The sequence below is a fragment of the Triticum urartu genome, chromosome 7A, assembly GCF_056163025.1.
Source record: "Triticum urartu cultivar PI428250 chromosome 7A, HENAU_Tu73, whole genome shotgun sequence".
NCBI lineage: Eukaryota > Viridiplantae > Streptophyta > Magnoliopsida > Poales > Poaceae > Triticum > Triticum urartu.
The window spans coordinates 717,631,331-717,653,730 of record NC_141879.1 but is presented as its reverse complement, the minus strand read 5'-3'; the positions used below and the strand labels follow the sequence as shown (position 1 = coordinate 717,653,730).

The window sequence follows — 22,400 nt, the reverse complement described above, 5'->3', positions numbered from 1 at the left end:
AGAGACACAGGAGTGGTAGGTGCGTATGTACGCAGAAAGGCGTATGTGGCTCTGTGAACATCGTGCGTCTGGAGAAAAGCGCGCACGGTCATTCGCCGGCCGGCGGTAACGATTTGCGAATTCAGTGCAAGTTTTACGTACGAGGTCGGGGAGGCACGGTGCTGCCGCGAAAGTAGCCTTGGTCTTACTGTATGTTATCCCATGTACTGCTGTGGTTTGCAGAGAGGTTTAACTATGCTACTAGTATCTTATGGTTACACTGGTACAAGTCACACTTTTAGTCATCATTGAATAATGGAGCAGTACATCAGGCACTACTATAGTCCAAAGGCGTGTATATGTAACCTGGTGGGCAGGAATGTGCCTAAGACCAAACCAAATCTCACCAAGACCTCCGTTGGAAACCAGCATTAATTAAGGGATTTCCTGTGAACCTTGAGCTCAGCGGCAAATCCTTTTGTTCAATGACTGATAGTAGAACCGTGGATGTCGATATTGATCTCTATAATTCAAGTGAACCTTTGGTTATCATGTGATGTTTTTTGTTTTGCGATACTTTACAAAACAGGAGATGCATCGGTATCCTCCTGAGTCATATACATGCTCACTGTACCGTTGCCCTCCTTACCGGTTTTATTCTTCTTTCTCATTGAAGTGTTCCGGCTACCTCGTGACATAGTAACCTGTGTCGGGCCAGACGATAATGGATGCTGTCACATGAGAGGGCCCTAAAAATACTCCTCCATCATCGGAGGACCAAATCCCACTCTCGAGCTATCTATTCACTTGTCAAACTTTTCGATGAACCTGTAAGTTGTCGTTATGATAATCGTGTTACAGATGACATTTGAGCAACCCCAAAGTCCATTGTATGGTAGGAAGTGATGACGATAGTCTCATGGTCTGAGGAATTAAAACTGCATACTAACACTTTGTGTTATAACAATTGATTTCAGACGATATTATCTCAAAGTATTACAAACAAGTTTGAATCGATTCAATATGACTGTTCTTCTAACATCATAGTCTCAAAGTTGTTTTAGGACTATCGTTACACTTAACATATCCTAAGATTAGGAAAATATGATCACCAACAACACTTGAGTCAGTCATAGAGGCGAGACTAGGAGCTTATTCTTTATCGTTTATCATTCCACACGTGCTTATAAGTTTTTCATTGAATCGCATATTCCAGGATCATAGCAGTTATAGCATAAAATATAAACTCTTAATTATGAAGTCAGAAATATAATAATATTATTGCCTCTAGGGCATACTTCCAACACATAGCAGCCCTCACACACAAATCAGCATTATGTTTTCCTTGCCACAGCACTAGGGTTTCGGTTCTCTCGATGGCGACTCGCCACTGTTGAGGAAGACCTCGATTATGTCGTCTATGGTCTGCGGTCATCTCAGGCATGTGCATAAGGAGAATGGAGATTGGATTCATCCCCCATTAGAGCTCTACTTCAAGGACATAAGGGCAAGCTGGTTCATGGGCATTAATCGGTGGCCGGTGATACGTCCATTGCATCATTATTTCTTACTATAATTTAGCCTACCGCAATCTTATATTTCACATTATGGTGCATTTCTAATGCATTTTATATCTTAAAAATAGAGGGAGATTGCCGGCAACTGAAATTCTAGACCTAAAATAGCATTAGTAGACAAAGCAATTCTCTGGAGCTCAAAATGAATTGTGGATTTTTAGATAATTATTCTGGAATATATGAAGAATAAGAAGTGTCAGAGGGGTCCCAACAGCCATCCACAAGGACAGGTGATGCAGCCTACCCCCCGGTCGCGCCCTCTACCCTTGTGGGCCCCTGGTGGCTCATCTCATGACGTTGCTTTTCCATAAAATCCATTGCCCTAGTAAAAATCACAGAAGAGTTTTGGAACTTTTCACCGTCATCTCGAGGCCTGAACTAGAGCGGTAGCATTTGCTCTCTGGCGGAGCGATTTCGCTGGGGAAATTTATCTTCGGGAGGGGGAAATTGAAGCCTTCATCATCACCAACGCTTCAATCACCGTGAGGATAATCATCTTCATTAATATCTTCATCAGCACCATCTCATCTTCAAAACCTAATTCATCGCTTGTGTTCAACCTTTGTATCAAATCTCAGGTACCTCGGGTGTACTAATAGTGTTGATTACATTGGTTAACCAATCTCCCAAATGCTCCTCAATCCGTAGTCTGATGTTAACGGTTTCCTTCCATGACACCGACTCTGCTCTTTCGAGCATGACTTTTGGCTGATTTCCCGGCGTACGCTCTCAAAGTGGACCGGCTAAATTTTAGCTACTTGAGCATGTCGCGAGTATAAATTTACAATCCTGTGAGAGATATATGCAGCACGCTCGATTTTGCACTGCTTGGCATTGGCGACGGTACTGCCGCGAAACCAGATCTATGAACATCGTGCGTCCGGAGAAAAGCGCGCATGGTCATTCGCCGGCCGTCGGTAAGGATTTTCGAATCTAGTGCAAGTTTACGTACGAGGGCGGGGAGGCACCCTGGGTGCTGCCGCGAAAGATGGCCTTGGGCTTTCTGTATGTTATCCCGTGTACTGTGCTTTGCAGAGAGGTTTAACTATGCTAGTATCTTATGGTTACACTCGTACTGGTAACTGGTCACACTTTTAGTCATTGAATAAAGGAGCAGTACCCCAGGCACCACTACTATAGTCGAAAGACATGTAGTGTATATAACCTGGTGGGCAGGAATGTGATAAGACCAAACCAAATCTGACCAACAATACCTCCGTTGGAAACCAGCATTAAGGGATTGACTGTGAGTTTGGAGCTCGGCGGCAAACTAACAGCGAGCGGCCAAGAGGGTCGAGGATGAGAGCGGAGAAATTGGTCAACCGCTTTCTCCGCTTCATTGCCATGCTAGAGAGGGTGGGCAACGGAATTGGCACCATAGCATTCATCTGGGCGACGGTGGTCCGGATATCCGAGGATTTCTGGGTCGCCACTGTGATAATCTTCTTGGAGTCTTACAGGTACGTAAAACCCTTCAATTTCCTGGTTAACATTTAGTAGTGTTTAGAACTGAACTTTGCTACAGCTACGGGGAGATTTTACGGAAAGTTGTTACGGGGATGAGGCAGTGGCGGAGCCAGGGGTCTTCCTTGGACTTCCATGGAATACCAAAGAATTACTGATCCATTGATATACTACTGCTAGCTTGCTGCATATTTGTTGCCATATTGCTACTGTATCGCACAAATGAATACCAAGGAATACCGAGCAGGAAATTCCTGGCTCCGCCACTAGGATGAGGTGGAGACTTAGCATTCATCACGATTTTGGGCCCTCAGCTAAAATCAGGGGGATAGAATCAATGAGATTAGAACAGCTTATCCCGTAACCTGGGTCCATAGGCCAAGCCCCGTAAGTCTAGCATTTTCGTTTAGAACTAGTACTTGTTTTCAGAACACAGTAATTTTTCTTCTTGATAGTTCATACCGGCCTCCTTTGTACACATACTGTTTGCCCTGTTGGCACTGTCGGCCTTCTATGCCATACTTAAACTGCAAATTTTGTTATGTTCTTTAACTTCCATAGTAGTCTGATCACTAGGTGAGGTGTTTTGACTTGTGACATCCCGACTTAATAGGAATGATAGACTACTCATATTAACAAGGTGCACCTTCTTTTTCGGGAGCCCGTCCGAAAGAAACTTTAAAGTTAAGCGTGTTTGGCTTGGAGCAATTTGAGGATGAGTGACCGACTCGGAAGTTGGTTCCGGATGCACGTGAGTGAGAACAAAGTGCACCTGAAATACTAATGTCGGTCTGTGCTAGTCTAGAACTCAGACGCAACGGACAGTCGAACGATGGGTGAACCAGTGAGTGCACATGAGTGGGCACAAAATGCGCAGAAAAAACTAGTGTTAATTTGTTGAGTTAGCCTAGATCTCAGCCGCAACGACTAGCAACCAATTGGTTTGACCGAGGCGTTACATGACTTCAATTCACTTGGAGCCTGAACGTGTCATATTTGAAAATTTTAAAAAGAAAAGTAAAAGGAAAACTCACATATACATCAAGAGCTGATTACATGAGTAGAAAATATCATTTTGTAGGAATATTTTTTTGCGTGTAATTTTGTAGGAATATAATAGTAAGTAATAATAGGAAAATACACAAGAGCTCCTGGGTGCTCCACACCCCTATATGAATATTAAATGTAGAAAATACCAGACAAATTCAAAAATAAAATAAAATTTAGGGATATCAAATTTGGATTCCCAATCTACTTCCGTGCAAATTTCATGAAAAAATGCTATGAAGGTATCCATGGCGAAGGTAATAGTATATATATTATAGATCCCCATATTTCACCACTATACTACAGAAAACCCTATCCGAGCTAGGCCTAAAATTGCAACCCTGAGAGCATCTACAACCGGCCGTTCCATATTCGTACTACCTCTATCACGGTTTAGAAGGCGTGTTTGGAAATTCTCTGGGACCTAGGTGGTTATCTATTGGTTATGAGATGGGCTAAAAAATAGCATTCACACTATGCATGCATATAGAAATAGTATATGGGAGTACTAATTAGCTACTAGAAATAAATGCAATGCATCCTAAACCTTGTCTATTGTGGAAACACACGCAAATTTAACTGTGTCTTCTAAACCGTGATGGAGGGAGTACCAAACGTTCGAGCGGCTCGGTAACTGTCCAGTCACGAATTTATCACCTAATTAAACCTGGCAAGGCAAATGTCCGGATTATATGACACCTCTCATACCCAGCCCATATGGGACAGACGATATAGGAGGTCTGGATGCGTCTGTCATGTAGGCTGTGGTCCGCCACAAATACCCCTCGGACGAAACCCCAATCAAGTCCACACTAACCGCTCTGCTTAGTCTCCTCCCCTTCCCTGCCTTCTCGCCGCCTCCGGCAGCCACTCCAGTAGTTCCTCCGACAGCGAGGCGAATCCCATGGATTGGTGATGGCACCGGCATGGTGGCGGTGACATGGCAGTACAATAGCAGCGATGGCGTCGATGAGGTGGCCTTGGGCATGGCAGCCAAGGCCGGAGCTTGGTGCAACCGCTGGTCGAGGTGAGGTGATGCTCAGCTCGCGTGGAGGTGTGGCAATAGGAGGCGAGGCGTAGAGTTGATGGTCGAGGCGTGGATGTGCAGGTTGTGGACTTGTGGTGGTGGTGCAGAGCGGAGCATGGGGAGGCTTCGGTGGCCGGGGGAGGTTGCATGGGCGTCTGTCACCGTGCGCGAGGCGGATGGTCGCGATGGCGGCACACATGTGCCCGGTCGGTGCAGAGGAGGTGGAGTCTGAGGGTGGCTGCGAACGTGGTGGAGGACGGGAGGGGCGCGGCCTGGCAGGCGTCATCATGTATCTGGCTGTGGGTGGTCGGGCACCATGGCCATGGGTGCGTGCAAGGCGGCGCTCGGCGGAGGCTCATAGAAGGGCGGCCGACAGCAACGACAACCTATCGATGGCAGAGGAGCTGCTTGGGCTGTGGCGGATGGCGGCGCTGATCACGACGCTCAACCGTGTGGTCTACCTGTGTGCCATGGTGTCTGTGCTCTGCATAGGCCACCTCGGCCCTCTCAACCTCGTCAGCGACACGCTCGCCATTGGGTTGACCAAGATCACGGGCCACAACGTGCTCTTCGGCCTCACATTCGGGCTCGAGCCACTCTGTGTGCAGGCCTATGACACCCGCAACCACGACCTACTTATGCTCTCCCTCCACCGCCGCGGTCCCCGTCGTGTTGTCATGGCCTCTCGCGGCTCTAGTCTGCGTCGCTCTAGGCGAGGTTGGCTCCCATGCTGGGCACTCCTCTTAACATAGGAGGCACCGGCAGCCTGACTCATGCGGGCATTGCGAGGAGAGGGGGCGTCAACGAGCACTCTTGGCAAGCTCACCAATTGAACTCCTCCGCCGCCCCGGTTCCTCAATGTCAGCGAGGCTCTGGTCATCCCCCAATGACTCTGACCCCACCGACAAGCTCGCCGCCCCCTCCCTAGGTCACAACATGGTCCTCGAAGCTCCAAGAACCACTGAGGTTCGCCGGTGTGCTGTGAGCTCAAAGTGTTTGATAAAATGTCCTAAAGGGGTGAAGACACTGACGTGTGGGCCCCACCTGTCATCACGGTCAAACAAAACAGTATTGACTTTTGTGCCACATGGCCCTGACCAATGGGACATCCCTGTCATGCATAATCGTGGTTAGTTTTGAGCAATGCGGTCATCAGTGCGATTAGAGAAAAAATATCCAAAAAGTGGCAGGCCTTTGTTCCCCAAACGTGTTGTGGTAGTTTTTTGTAATGGAGCCTCAAATCTGGTAGTTTTATACTACTTCTTCGGTTTGTAAATATAAGTTTTTTAGAGATTATAATGTGGATTACATATAGAGTAAAAATGAATGAATCTACACTCTACAATAAATCTATATACATCCGTACGTAATTTTTATTTGAAATCTCTAAAAACACTTATATTTAGGAACGACGGGAATAGTATTTACTCCATTATGTGTGTGTTTGACGAATACTCGTTGTTCACTACAAAAACTGAGTCCATGCCCAAGCGTAATTAACAAAGCTTATCTTCGCCATATTAATATATTCCTTATTTAAAAAATAATTAACAAAGCTATTTAAAATAAATTCACAAATCTATCAACCCGCCATAAATCACATCGACCCGCAACAAAAAAGAAAAACAAAAACACCCGATACAAAAAGTGCTGCCAAACAGCTTACAAGCACAAGCAAACATCTTCCTGCCAAAAAAAGCTACAAGCAAATATCAGATAAGCCATAGAACAAACAGAGAACCCGTCTCTCAGTTGTGTGTCCACCTGAACTGACCTCCTCTTGCGGCGGCGAGGAGTGGACGGGCAGGGAAAGGGGAACGCGGCGGCTACGGTTTCGACACCTCCCGAGCAGGGTCGAGAACACCCGCTAGAATAGTGTGTTTTTTGTACTAAGAGCAATAGAGAGTTTTGAGGCAATCAATAGATGCTCATGCTGGGAAAGTCACAAGCGACTTCGCTGCTCCACACACACGCTAGATGAACTACACTATGGGGTTAAGCCCTAGTTTCCACAAGCATAACTCAGCCTTCATGCAGCGGGAAAACATGCCTGGGATGAGATTAGCTAGGGCAGTTTTTTGGAGCCTCGACTATTTATTTGGATCTGTTAACGAGGATATCGGGAGTCTCAGAGCACTGGGTGTCCTGGATGTCCGGCATTGAGGCCTTCACTGGTGTCTTGTTCACCAGTACGGCAGTACCTGCTCTCCGGGGTGAGTACTCTCGAAAAAGTTTTCATGTTGTCTTGTTCACCGGTACCTGCTCTCCGGGGTGAATGCTCTAGAAATAGCCTCCACTAACTGGATCCTGAATTGGTTCTTGCTATGATTCCTTGCATTCAGTATATATCTTTGTCACGTTTGTGTTCAGTGTTCAGATTCTCATGTTTTTCGTACTTGTATGTAGTTTAATACTCATCTTGGCATGTTTATTGGGTATATATGCAGGGCGTTTAGCCAGCAAAGCAGTTCGGCTGACCAATATTTATACAAGACTACAGAAGGCATCAGGTTTAAAAGAATGGAGCTAGGCAGTGGATCTCTGCATTGTACGAATGCAGCGATACTGACATTTTGCCTATGGCTGCTTGAGAGAAACTATATCATTGACGAAATCATATCAGATCCATTCCCAGGTTATCATTTATTTGGCTTACTGGTGTTACTAGTGATAATACACAAGATGGGGTTTCACGCACTTATTGGATGTATCAGCAAGAAGGAAAGCCACATATTGTTGCATCCTTGGCCAGCACTTACCCTCATAATAGTTGGGTTTTTACACTGCCATACAAAAAAGTATTGTGACTTTGACTGGGCAGATTACTCACTTATTCCTTTGTGGTTTGGTATCTATCTTCTAGAGTGGGTTGTATCGCCAGGAGATAATTGTTTGGATCACAAAAAGGTTAAAGTGGCTGCACAACTATTGCGTGTCACATTTATTGCTGTGGAAGTTTATGCACTTGGGACCTGGTTTGAGTCTACCTCGATGATGGTGATGCTTGTTTCATCAGTGCTTGGCAACCTACAAATTCCAATGGCGCTGGCAAGAATCATGCTCCCGATTATTTGGATTTCCATGAAGGAGACAGAAGTTGCTGACACTAGTGACGAAAATGTCAAGCTAGTGGCCAAGATCTTGAACATAATGGTGTTGTTCCAGGGAGTACTATACTTGGCCGCCTGCATACTAGAGTCGTTCTCCTTCTTGCTCCGGAGATCACTGGCCCTTCATTGTGGACTCGTAGATAACTCGGGGTTGGGATCTATTGATCTTTACTATGAAAAAGCCTATGAAGCCTTCTTGCAAGAAAGTGTGTTCGATGCTACAAACAAGATGGGCCTTGTCACCTTTGCTGTGGACCGCTTGAGCCCTGATGCCTCACTGGACGAGAAGCACGCCGCCGTCCGAATCTTGGACTCTTTTTTGCAGCAACAGAAGGGGGACTCCAGTTCTGAAACAAACCCCATCCATCTAATCACAACCTCAACCAAGGCATTGACCTCGTTGATTAGTATGCTGGGCTGGACAGTAGAAGAAGATGCTGATATCAGGCTATTCGCTGCAAAGGTCACCACACATATTGCTCCGTATATACGGATCTCTGGAATTCCTGGAACCATGCAGATGATATCTTCACTTCTTGATGCCCAAGATGAACTGGTGACACGAGATATTTCAGCTCAAATTCTGGACGACAATGGTGGTGATGCAGATGATCAACAATTAAGTAGTGGTGCAAGTTCTCCACCACTGAATGGTAGCAGAAGGGACCTTGTTGATAGGCAACAAACAAGCAATGGTTCAAGTTATTTACCATTGTATATTGAGGGAGGGAACGTGCGAGCAGTACAAGCCTCCTCAATCCAGGCAGCGCAAAATAACCATGAAGGGTGCTATCTAATATACAGGATATGTGCATGCTCACAACATATCAAGAAACTGTGGTCAAATCCAGAAGAGGACTCAAACGATGAGGAGTCACTGCTCGCACTGGGATTGCAAATCCTTGAAGGACTTACTCATGATCTCCATAACTGCGCAGAAATCATCAGAGCAATGGAGCTCCTCCCAAAGATCATCGACCTTATAAACTGCAATCCTAGCACAGCAGCAGCACAGAGGGAAGAGGTCGCCAATTCAGCATTGAAATTAGTTGCCAGGCTTGCAGGCATCAAGGGGGAAACCGGCATAACACTGCGGCAAGAGCTTTCTGAGAATCCTTTATTGTTTGGCCACCTCGCCAAGATCTTGACGCTGGAGAGAAGCCCCAGCTCCCTAGGAAAATCCAAGTTGGTGATGAATATCATTGCCAAGATCGCCAGGATCTCCACTGGTAAGAAAACAAGGCAGAAGATTGGGACATTTCAGGTTATCATCAGCAAGCTGGTGCAAGAGTTTCTTGGGGATGATGAAAACCCATTGCGAGCAGAGGCAGGGGAAGCACTCACGGCTCTGGCAACGGAGTGCCCTATCAACTGCTTTGCTATGCTGGACGAAACCGGCCTTATAGGGGATCTCGCTAAAAAGATTGAGCATGGTCAGCACATGTACCCAGCGGCAAGTCTACTTCAGAGGTTGTGCCAAAACTCCAGGGAATTAGTGTTGCGCCATCAAGGTCCAGATGTAGACCTGTCCTCTAGCTTGACCGTGGTAAGTCCTCTGAATTTGCTAGCACTTTTGAGTAATTTTTTTTATAAATGAGTCCCTTTTACATGTTAGACAACATGATTTGCTTTTAGTACCAGTACCAAATTGATTGCTACCAAACACTTGGATGATCAGAACAAGAGCGGTGGACTAGTTAAGCAAACATTATTTTTTTGCTTTTTTCTTGGATTAATCCTAGTGGCTTCTTGATATGCACACCACACAATATTTTAATTTGGAATTAAAAACCTATGCACATGCATGTCGTTTTTTGGATAATTGATGTGTTTCGTTAGTGCTGAACCATCTAGGTTCAGACAATCCCATGTCTTCTACCTTGACAGTGGTGAGTCCTTTGAATGTGCTAGTATTTTTTAGTTCCTTTACGTAACATGTTTTTCCTTTTAGTTTTGTAATTAATGTTTTTCTTCTATGCACACCATTCCAAATTTCCTATGATCATCATTTCCTTACAAGTAATTAGTTCCTTTTAGAGTTGTGCCTTATGTAACCTGAAATGTATAATCAGAAGACATCGATACCAAAATGTGATAGCTAGCAGGCACTTATAGATTAGTAGAACCAGAGTGGCGGACTGTAAAAAAGCCAGTTAGTTAAGCAAACATTTGTTACCATTTTGGGCTACCCCTAATGGCCAATTGATGTGCACAATACTTGAGTTTGGATACAAATCCATGTTTTCCATATGCTAATTAGTGTGCTCCGTTGTCGTCCAATTGATAAATAACTATGGAGTAATCATACACAACATGACACTTTTGGTGCACCATATATGCAGGTGTTGGAGAAAATGGTGAATGCAGAAGGCAAGCAGATGAAGGCACTCATCTGCCTAGCTTCACAACTCTGCAGTGCAGGCATTACCCCCGTACTGAGCTCTTCTGCATATGCTGCAGAATTTGTTGAGAAATTGGTAGGTGAACTAAAGGCCCACAAGATACCGGGCACTGATGAATTTCCAGATATGACTAGGCTGCTGGTTCAGCTCACGTTATCGATCGTGGAATCCTGTGATGGCTATGCATTCATCTTCAAGCAACATGGGATGATGGAAGCGTTGTGCGAGGTGGAACGGTACACAAAGCTGATGGATTCAGAACAAGACATGATGAAAGCACTGTCAGAGGTGGAGCAATACGTGCGGTTGGTTACAGAGGAGCGGGGAGCTCTGCGCACCCTGGTGGCCAAAGCCAAGGGGCTGATCGGCGCCGATATGCCGTGAGTTCAACATGGCCACCGTGAATAAGTGCCACCTTGTGGTGGCTAGTTAGTATGCATCTGCTGTTGCATGCAGATTGCGGACACAAACTGGCTTTTTTTTTAATGATCGGCAAAATGTACTTGGTGCCCCTCTGTGGCACAAAACAAACTTTGCTTGATATGTTTCCAATATGTACTTGTTTCTCCTCTGGGGGGCACAGACAACTTTCAATCGTCAGGTTGTGATGGCAATTGCCTCTGTGTGGCTGTTCGCAGTAGGCAGCAACACACACATGCGTACAACTTCTCACTATTTTTGGATGCCCTTGAGATTTTTACATCGCCATGGGTGGATAGATACAAGGTCAGTGTTTCATGTTCATAGCTTCAGTGTTTCTATCAAATAAGAGGTAAGAGCCATACTATTTGGCAGCTCTGAGGTGGTCGGGACTCAGGACACTACCGTAATCACACAGCTTGTCTCCAGAGAATGTTTGATGACCCGCCGTCACTTCTTTGAGACCTGAATCAAGTTGTTTGCCTACCCGCCGTCACTTCTTTGAGACCTGAATCAAGTTGTTTGCCTACCCGCCGTTATGTCTTAGCTAGGAATGAGCTGTGAACAAAATCGAAATAGTTGTTACTTGAGTCGATAATGACTTTGTGTCGGTTTGCTATTTTCTATAAATTGGAATTCACTCTACTTCTTACTGACTTTCGCCGATTATATCCCATGTGCTTAACACATTGATGTCGGCGGCTAAGCCTATTATGCCACTTAATCAATAGCATGTCATCATACTGTAATCCCCTAATTTCTGTATTCGGCTAGATAACATTGGACCTCTAATCGTTGCCGTGAACGGTATCTCCCTTGGTGGTACTGACGTTGCCTACCAACAAGCAGTGAAACATGCCGACGTTCAGTCGAGGAATGGTGCTGTCATTCAATGGAGGAATGGGCTACTTCAGTGACACCGCAACTGGTGTAAATGGTAGTTTATACCTCGCACTTCGAAATGGCGGCTTTGTTCTGAATGCAGGGGGTCCAACATTCATTTATGAGTTTCAGGTTGTGAAGCTAGCTAACACCACTTTTGATCCCTCTTATTATGAATGCAGAGAGGGTCCAAGCAATGCGATGGCTCCAACTTGAAGCTGGGTTAATCCAGCTCTGCCTACAACCCTGGTGGTTCCTTAGTCAGCTGTCAGCCTGGTTGCATTGACTCAACGAAAGTTACATCACCGCTGCTCGAGGCTGCCGACATCCTTGACAGGCTAGCCCTTGTAATTCTCGCATTCATCCTGTTAGTTATTTTACCAGACTATTTGATGTACTTTTTCACTTTTGCAGTAATACCCTTGAAAACGCCTGCTCTTTTACTAAAGTAAAGTGATGCATATCAGCTCAAGGGCATTTCTCAAGTCCATGCATCACAGGAATAATTTGTTGCATTGCCCAAAACTTTGGTTCACGCACATTAATTTTGATTAACATTTCTCAAGTCCATGCACAGGACATCACAAGGAATAATTTGTTGCACGTCACAAAACATGTGGGAGGATGAGTTGTTGTGTGATGCATGGTTGACCATTAGCCTCAATCTGACCGAGAAGAAGCTCAAGCTCGAAAGGAAGAAGATCATGCTCGAAGAGAAGGGGAGGGTCGCAGCCGATGCGGAGAGCACCAAGATGTTATCCTTGAATTTGGAGGCTTTAGATACCGACGCAAGAATGGTCGTGCAAGCCATCCGCTACAAGATGTTGTAGTGGCAAAAAGATGAGCTGGAGGCGGCAACCAAGAAGGAGGACTCGGCGGATAAGGAGGCCGAGGCTGCCTACGTGGTGGCGGCGGCACCTTGAGCGTGGAGGCTCGAATTGCCGTCCAGCAGGACAGAAAATCTTTTTTTTTTGCACGGAGTACCGAACTGATATTCTTTTGTGAGGGGGCATGTAAAAACTAAGCATACTTGCCTCCTTTTGATTGTTATCGGCATATGATCCAGCACGCGCTATGGATCGGACTTTATTTGAATTTTAAATTACTCTTTACTAACGGACATACATGATAGTTTTGGAAGCGGATACAGGAGCCAATTTGCCACTCAGCGTTGGAGATGCCCTGATGAGGTGAGATGGGCCATTATTACGAAGTTGGGTGTAAATAATTAAGATCTTTGGATAAAAATTGGGTATACTTTGACGCCTGGTTCAAATCCTCTTGTTCAGTTAAACTTCACTCAAAAAGGATTTGAGGAGATTGAGGGGAAGTATAGCTTTTATCCGGCTTACTATTCAACTTGAAAACAGTTACTGAAAACAAGACAAATCATCTCCACCGGCACATCTCAGACAACTTCCACTCCACAAAGTACACACACCACACAACTCTTTTCACGACGCATCCATAAGCTCCATGACCTTCTTCACGCTTGGCCGATCCATCATCCCATCAATCCAAGCCTTCACACGCGGATACGCATCGAGAACCGACGCGCAAGGGCTGGCCAGCAGGTAGTGAGCCATGGGGCAATGGCTGAGGTCCGCCAGGCTGATGAAATCTCCGGCCAGGTACCGTGACCTGGACAGACGCTCCTCGTAGACTCTGAGGGCCACCTTAAGCTTCTCCAGGTTCTCCTCGACGATTTTGTGGTCAGTCGTCCCGCCCATGAACATGGGCACGACGAAGCACTGGAAGGTGATCGCCGACATGGCCTTGTCGAAGTTGTGGGACTCGGCTTCGAGCCACGCGTCCACGGCCGCCGACTCGGCGAGGCTGCCCTCCCTTAAAAGATCGGATGCGCCTTTGCATGATGGACCCCCGGGACCCTTCCGGTGGCCCCAGTACAATACCGGTAACCCCCGAAACTTTCCCGATGGCCGAAACTGGACTTCCTATATATAAATCTTTACCTCCGGACCATTCCGGAACTCCTCATGACGTCCGGGATCTCATCCGGTACTCCGAACAACTTTCGGATTACTGCATACTCATATCTCTATAACCCTAGCGTCACCGAACCTTAAGTGTGTAGACCCTACGGGTTCGGGAGATATGCAGACATGACCGAGACGCCTCTCCGGCCAATAACCAACAGCGGGATCTGGATACCCATGTTGGCTCCCACATACTCCTCGATGATCTCATCGGATGAACCATGATGTCGAGGATTCAATCAATCCCGTATACAATTCCCTTTGTCAATCGGTATTTTACTTGCCCGAGATTCGATCGTCGGTATCCCAATACCTCGTTCAATCTCGTTACCGGCAAGTCACTTTACTCGTACCATAACGCATGATCCCGTGGTCAAACACTTTGATCACATTGAGCTCATTATGATGATGCATTACCGAGTGGGCCCGGTGATACCTCTCCGTCATACAGAGTGACAAATCCCAGTCTTGATCCGTGTCAACCCAACAGACACTTTCGGAGATACCCGTAGTATACCTTTATAGTCACCCAGTTACGTTGTGACGTTTGGCACACCCAAAGCACTCCTACGGTATCCGGGAGTTACACGATCTCATGGTCTAAAGAAAAGATACTTGACATTGGAAAAGCTCTAGCAAACGAACTACACGATCGTGTGCTATGCTTAGGATTGGGTCTTGTCCATCACATCATTCTCCTAATGATGTGATCTCGTTATTAATGACATCCAATGTCCATAGTCAGGAAACCATGACTATCTGTTGATCAACGAGCTAGTCAACTAGAGGCTTACTAGGGACATGTTGGTGTCTATGTATTCACACATGTATTACGATTTCCGAATAACGCAATTATAGCATGAATAAAAGACAATTATCATGAACAAGGAAATATAATAATAATCCTTTTATTATTCCCTCTAGGGCATATTTCCAACACTTTATATATAGTATAAAAATATAAAAATTCATAGTGCGGAATAAATATCATTGTGGGCACCATGCAACAAATTAACGTTCATACTCCTCCATATAACTTTGTAATGTTGTATATATGTAGAAATTCTAAAATAATTTTTTGGCCATACTTTATTCAAAAGGAATGTTGTATGCGAAATAAACGTGAAGAGAGGTATGTGTGTGTATTATGTATTCGAGGGAGGCATGGATAGAGGGGTACGTGATGTAACATGTGTGAATGTGTAGTTGATGTATTTGGCAGGGCCTAGAGAGGTATGTGTGTGTATTATGTATTCGGGAGAGGCATGGATAGAGGGGTCGGCGGGGGAGGGGGCGTGGAAGATATAGCACGAGAAATGAGAGATGTCTAGAGAGAGAGAGACTAATATGATGTCACGGCGAGTGATTCCCTTGAGTGTGTATATGCAAGGGGGGAGGGGATAGAGGCACGAGGAGATTTTTTTTGTGTGGTGTCTGTGTTGGTATGTGTGGGTGTGAGAAGATAACGAGACCTGGGGACAGAGAGTGTGTCACCGCGTGAGATCCGATGGGTCGAGGTGAGGCCCTTGGTTCGGTTCCCGCGCCACACTGGTCGGCCCGTGACGCATTTAGGGAGACCCATGGATGACTTGTCGTACAAGACAACGATAGCAGAATTGTGAAGGACTCCGTGTCTACTGACAAAGCCAGCTAGGATTTGTAACCCTGGTTTCTCGGACTACGGTAGCCCCTTACCTCTGATATTACTATTCATCCAACCTAACTTTAGGGGGCATCCTACAGAATGCTCTGCTAGAATCATACTCGTCGATTAGGAAGAGAGATGTGAGACAATGGGTGAGAGACAGACCTAAAGATAATGTGCGTACAGGAGACACGTAGGCAGGTCTATGTATATAGAAAGGGTCGATGGGGATTGTGTGTGTGTGTATGCTTGTGAGAGGAAGAGTGCTTGTGATAAAGGTTAGTGAAAACAGTTATAAATGGTTACGAGAGGGAGGGAGGGTTATATCGAGAGCATGTATGCGAGAAAGACACCTCAGGAGAGATTGTGTGAGCATGTGTGAGAGACCACAGATAGAGAGTGAAACTACACGTAAAAGACTGATCTACACATTGATTAAAGATATAAATTGTATCCAAATATTAGGATGGGATCATGATATTTGCAATTCGCGTAAGGAACGGTCATTGATCCATCAGACATCTAGATTCTATCAAATTTGAGCATGTCTATGTTATTATTCGACATAATTGATCCACATAGTTAGTATTTTGAACTCCATACAATGCATCGCTTTAGCAATCAAATATAAACGTGAGTATAGTTCATGTCGTGTGTGTAAAGCACATTATACATACGAAAGTTACACAATGAACATTATAAATAGCTAGCTATGAAATAGTATACATTTGAATTCAACTTAAGGTGGTTTAAAAAATCGAATTCAACATTAGGTCTGCCGGTGTCAAAATCGGCGGATCTCGGGTAGGGGGTCCCGAGTTGTGCGTCTAGGCGGATGGTAACAGGAGACAAGGGACACAATGTTTTTACCCAGGTTCGGGCCCTCTCAATGGAGGTAAAACCCTACTCCTGCTTGATTAATATTGATGATATGGGTAGTACAAGAGTAGATCTACCACGAGATCAAGGAGGCTAAACCCTAGAAGCTAGACTATGGTATGATTGTATGTTGAAGTTGTTGTCCTACGGACTAAAACCCTCCAGTTTATATAGACACCGGATAGGGTTAGGGTTACATAGAGTCGGTTACAATGGTAGGAGATCTTGAATATCCGCATCGCCAAGCTTGCCCTCCACGCCAAGGAAAGTCCCATCCGGACACGGGACGAAGTCTTCAATCTTGTATCTTCATAGTCCAGGAGTCCGGCCAAAGGTCATAGTCCGGCTACCCGAACACCCCCTAATCCAGGACTCCCTCAGTAGCCCCCGAACTAGGATTCAATGACGACGAGTCCGGTGCGCGGTTTGTCTTTGGCATTGCAAGGCGGGTTCTCCTCCGAATTCCGTGTACCTGTTGAATAATGTCCGTCTTTTTGTAAATGTGGCGCTCCTCGGCTTCTGCGCCCAATAATGACCTTCTTCCACACGTCAAACGAATACGAAAAGTCTGGGTGTTTTTTACACTTACACCCCTAGCCGCGTAAATGAGCCGCCTATTTAAAGAGATGGGGATTTAGATCCAAACCACACCTTCTCCTCTCCGCGAGTAGTCATCGGAGCGCATCCAGCACAGGTCCATTCCACCATGGCCGGCCGTCGCAACCCCTCCTCTCGCCCCTCCAGTCCTAAGCCTGGAGACTGGGAAAAGTGCTCCATCCTGCATAGCGAGCTAGTATCGCTTCAGACCAAGGGATTCCTCCCTCCGGACTATATGGTCCCGGTCCGAGCCGGACTCGCCACCTACAATGGCGGAGGGCAAGCGGAGAGCACCCCCAATCCCTCCAAAGGAGAGCGGGTATGCTTCGTCCCTTATCTAATGAGGGGACTTGGATTTCCAATTCATCCATTTCTCCATGGGCTTCTGGAGTTCTACAGCCTCCAGCTGCACAATCTCACGCCCGCCTCTATATTGCATATCGCGGGCTTCGTTGCCCTTTGCGAGCTATTCTTGGGTATTGAGGCTCATTTCGCGCTGTGGAAGAGGATATTCTGCCTGGTGCCCCGTTCTCAAGAGGGGTCCATATATCAAGTGGGCGGAGCCGAAGTACGGCGCATCGCCAGGACCGGATACCTATCCGGAACCCCAAAGAAGGCGTCCAAGGACTGGCCTTCGGAATGGTTTTATGTAGAGGATGTTCCGTTGCCGAATCCTGTTCGGATCGGCCTCCCTGAGTTTAACAACGCTCCCCTGAAGAAACGCCTAAGCTGGCGCCCATGGAGCCCTCAGAGAGAAAATAACAAGGATGTCTTTTACCTGATGGGCCGGATAAGATTATTAGCTCATTCCGGACTAACCATGATTGGAGTCATGGCCGTATGCATCATGCGGGGGGTGCAACCGCTTCAGTACAGGGGTCGCCCCATGTGGGATTTTAACGGGGAGGACGACGCCTCCCGTTACGGCCGTAAGGGGCCGGACTCGGCTGCCGCTCTAGTAAAGATCTTGTCCACTTTGTACAAGGGAGAAGAGGAGGAATTCCTCCGCGTCAACCCACAGGGCGGATTCACTATGTACAATCCTCCAAGTTGGGTAAGCGGACAATTTTTGTTTGCCCATCCGTTTTATATTCCCATCAGTGAATGTGTAGTTTAACAACTTAAACGCAGGAACTACGCCGAGAAGTAAAGGAGATAAACAGCCCGCCTCCACAGCCCGAGGATCCATCACGGTCCCTTGATCCGGCCACCGAAGAGGATCTGGACTTATCTGTGGAGCTGATTGATGGGGTGTTTCATCAACTTAGCATGGACAATGCCTTGTTGGCCATTACGGCCGATTACCCGGGGCTATTCCCAGCCTCCCAGGTAACTGAGACCGAAATCCCAGCCCTTTAAAAAGGGACCTGTCCTCGCGTGTTTCCAATTACCGTATAACCATCGCATTTTACAGGGAAGGTCCTTGAGGCGGGAGGCCGAGCCTGCGGTGATTAGCCAACGAGGGGCCGCGAGGCCCCGGGGGCTGAAAAGAAGTGCAGTCTGGACTGAAATGCCGGCGCAAAGGTATAATGCTCATCTCCAGGTGTTATCCCTTTAAGGTATATTAACACGCATGCTCTCTTTTAGGACAAAGAGACCTCGCCGGACTACATCTGGAGAGGCTGCCAATCGCGCCTCCACTAGCCAGGCTCCAAAGCCTGGTCTGGAGGCGGAGGCGAACGTGAGGCGCGCACCGGACGCTCCTCTGACAGAGGATGCGGACAGGCTATCTGCCACCAATTCTGAGGTCGAGAGTGCCATCAACCACCGGCGTCGCCGGATGGTTCTTCGCGATGCTTGTCTCTCCCAAGAGGCATTGGATGCCTTCAACTCGGGAGATGCGTTCCTCCGTGCCGCTCAAGATGGTCTAACCAGAGCCACGGAGCAATATGTGAAAGACATACGGGTGAGAAAATTTAATGGTTATGTATACCAGTAGCCCCTGAGACTTGAAACAGTTAGAATAACTGATTTAAGGATCATCTGTATGCAGGTTCTTACAGAAAAGAATACCCTGATGTCCCAGGAACTGGAAGAGTGCAAAGCCCAACTTGAGGCCGCACTAGCCGCGGCAGGGGAGCCTAAGGAGACCCCCTCTGGTAATTTACGCTTCGAAAGATAAATATTGTGCAAAGTGCGGCGTGGGTGCGAATCTGACAAAGAAAATTGCAGATGCTTCCGGATTAAATCCGGAAAAGCAACAACTCCTACGCCAGCTGAAGGCTGGTGAGAGCGTGCTGACAAAGGTGAGGTGGGAGAAGAACGATCTTCAAGATGCCAACACCAAGCTGGACATCGAACTGAAATATGTTCGTGCCTAGTTGTCGGACTCCACTAAGGAGAATCGGCGGCTTCGACGCGGCATATTTAGTAAGTGCTTAAACGAACTCTTGAAAAAGGAGTTTGGCGAGGAAGTCGACTAACAGCGTTATGTCTGTAGGTATGCTGACAGGTCGTCCTGCAGAGGAGATGCCCGGTTCTATGGGTGACCTTCTTCCCGAGCTTTCGCAACTGCACGAGCGAGTTCGGCAGGCGATGCGAGGCGTGGCCCAGGCCTTATGGCCTTCCCACTCCATGCCCGAGGGTCTTGGAGAGCTTGCAGAGAAGCTGAAGGGAGCTCCGCGGCGCTTCCAGTTGTGGAAGATATCCGCCTGCCGACAAGGCGCTAGGGAGGCCTGGGCCATGGTGAAGATGCGATACACCAAGTCTGACCCAAACCACATGGCCGAGGTCGGACCTGTGGGGCCCGATGGAAAGGAGATCCCTGTAAGCTTAGTGTACGGCCAAGTAGAGTTGGCCGCGAAGTATTCCCAGCAGGACTGTAAATTAGAAAGCCTGTTAGATGGTATTGAAGAGGAATACGAATAGTCAGAGTGACTATGTAATTATAATTGACATGTGTAATGCCTTCTAGCCGGATTCTAGATCGTTTGTCGTTGCCGACCTTTTCGCTTCGACCTCGGGACCTGACGGTCCGGAGTGTGTCCGAATACCCTAACGGTTATATAAGAACCGGGGTGTGCATGGAGACCAAGCGTAGGGGTCATTGGTGCTTTATCAGACAAGTGCCCAACTAGTTATGTTATATTACATGGTTAGTAAGAAACATCTTCCAGAGAGAATAATTCCATTAGGGGTTCCTTTCTCTGGGAGGCATGCCCTAAAGTGCATGTCCGGACTGCGAACGCAGAAAAGCATCTGGGGGCATATAAATAAGTAAAAGAAAAGTTCATCTTTTAGTTCACCGACCGAATATTCCCTTAAGAGCGCTAGCTTTCGGCTTCACCCAGTCTGAGGTACACATCCGGCTGACCCGGCAGTAACAATCGCAGAGGTGCTCCCTTTACCACCTAGCCGAACAATCGGGAACGTAGGGGTAAGCACAGGAGCCAGGAAACCCAGCTTGGCCAAAACTTAAGTCATATCGATGCATATAATGGTGAATAAAAGGTACATGCGGAAGTTTGACACATGTATTGGGCATGAAGCCCTTATAAATAAGCTTCTGTTAAAGAAGCCCCCACGTTTAATGGCCGCGAGTAGCGCGTCACTTGATGAGCCGTTAAGGGCTATAATAAAAAAGGGAGAGAAATATAAGACAGAAAATGTAAAATGTGGACAGAGGAAGGAGACGAACAGGGAGTTCGGCGCTAGGCGTAGAATCTTCGGAGATGGGCTGCGTTCCATGGGTGCGGCACGAGTCGGTTATCCGATGCATCTCGCAGGCGGTACGCTCCACCGGTCAGGACTTGGTCGATTATGAAGGGACCTTCCCAATTGGGCTTCAGTTTGTCCTTTTTCTTGTCCGACAGGCGTAGTACTAGTTCGCCAACGTTGTAAATTTTGGCCCGCACTTCTCTACTTTGATATCTTCGAGCCTGCTGTTGATAAAATGCGGAACGGGCTTTTGCCACGTCACGCTCCTCCTCCAGAGCGTCCAAATTGTCCTTCCGAGCGAGCTCGGCCTCTCTTTCTTCGTACATGCGCACTCGAGGTGAGTCATGAATTATGTCGCAGGGCAAAACTGCCTCTGCGTCGTACACCATGAAAAATGGTGTGTATCCAGTGGTGCGATTCGGCGTGGTCCGCAGCCCCCAGAGTACGGAGTCGAGCTCCTCTACCCAGTGCGTGTTAGATTCCTTAAGGGATCGCACTAATCTGGGTTTTATGCCGCTCATGATAAGACCATTTGCATGTTCGACCTGACCGTTAGTTTGTGGGTGATAGACGGAAGCATAATCGAGCTTGATGCCCATGTTTTTGCACCAGAGTTTGACCTCCTAGGCCGTGAAATTCATGTCGTTATCAGTGATGATGCTGTGGGGGACGCCATAACGGTGTACAACCCCGGATATGAAGTCTATCACCGGTCCGGATTCAGCCATCTTAACAGGCTTGGCTTCGATCCATTTGGTGAACTTATCCACCATGACCAGTAAATATTTTTGCTTATGGGTTCCGCCTTTAAGGGGTCCAACCATGTCAAGCCCCCAGACCACGAAAGGCCAAGTGATGGGGATAGTTTGGAGGGCGGTGGGTGGCATGTGGCTTTGGTTTGCAAAAAGCTGGCATCCGACGCATCGTTGGACCAAGTCCTGAGCGTCTGCCCGGACCGCCAGCCAATAAAAGCCTGTACGGAAAGCCTTGCTTACAAGGGACCGAGCTGCCGCATGATGACCACCGAGTCCGGCATGAATTTCAACCAGCAAGTTCCGCCCTTCCTCTTCGGAGATGCACCTTTGAAGGACTCCGGTAGTGCTTTTCTTATAAAGCTCTCCCTCGTGTACTTTGTAGGCTTTAGATCGCTGCACTATGTAGCGTGCCTCGTTTTGGTCCTCTGGGAGCTCCTGCCTAGTAAGGTAGGCTAGGAATGGTTCTGTCCACGGGGCGATGACGGCCATTATTGCATGGGCTGAAGGTGTAATTTCATTGGCAGAGCCTCCAATGATGTCAGATTGTTCGGTTTCGGGCCGTGCGGTTGGGTCCAGGCTGTTATTTGTGGGTTCCCCTTCCCATACTACGGATGGCTTGAATAGCCTTTCCAAGAAGATGTTGGGGGGGACTGCATCGCGCTTTGCGCTGATGCGTGCCAGGACATCCGCCGCCTGATTATTTTCCCGGGCTACGTGGTGAAATTCGAGCCCTTCGAACCGAGCTGATATTTTTAGGATGGCATTGCGATAAGCTGCCATTTTTGGATCCTTGGCACCGAATTCTCCATTTATTTGGGATATCGCGAGGTTCGAATCCCCGCGTACCTCTAGGCGTTGGATGCCCATGGATACTGCCATCCGGAGACCATGTAGAAGGGCCTCATATTCGGCTGCATTGTTGGAGTCCGTGTACATAATCTGGAGTATGTATTGGACTGTAT

At 47.1% G+C, this 22,400-nt stretch overlaps 1 protein-coding gene and 1 pseudogene across 1 annotated transcript; one reads left to right on the top strand and one right to left on the bottom strand.

Moving 5' to 3' along the window:
* Positions 1-2,855: 2,855 nt before the first annotated feature.
* Positions 2,856-12,738, top strand: LOC147962130 (uncharacterized). The gene is made up of 6 exons (XM_087534062.1): positions 2,856-3,016; positions 5,432-5,754; positions 7,730-9,750; positions 10,547-10,834; positions 10,895-10,986; positions 12,486-12,738. Exons 1-6 carry the CDS (start codon positions 2,856-2,858, stop codon positions 12,736-12,738), a joined length of 3,138 nt encoding a protein of 1,045 aa, XP_087390188.1.
* A 624-nt stretch (positions 12,739-13,362) lies between these two features.
* Positions 13,363-17,213, bottom strand: LOC147962129 (glutathione S-transferase 1 pseudogene; annotated as a pseudogene).
* Positions 17,214-22,400: the final 5,187 nt, after the last annotated feature.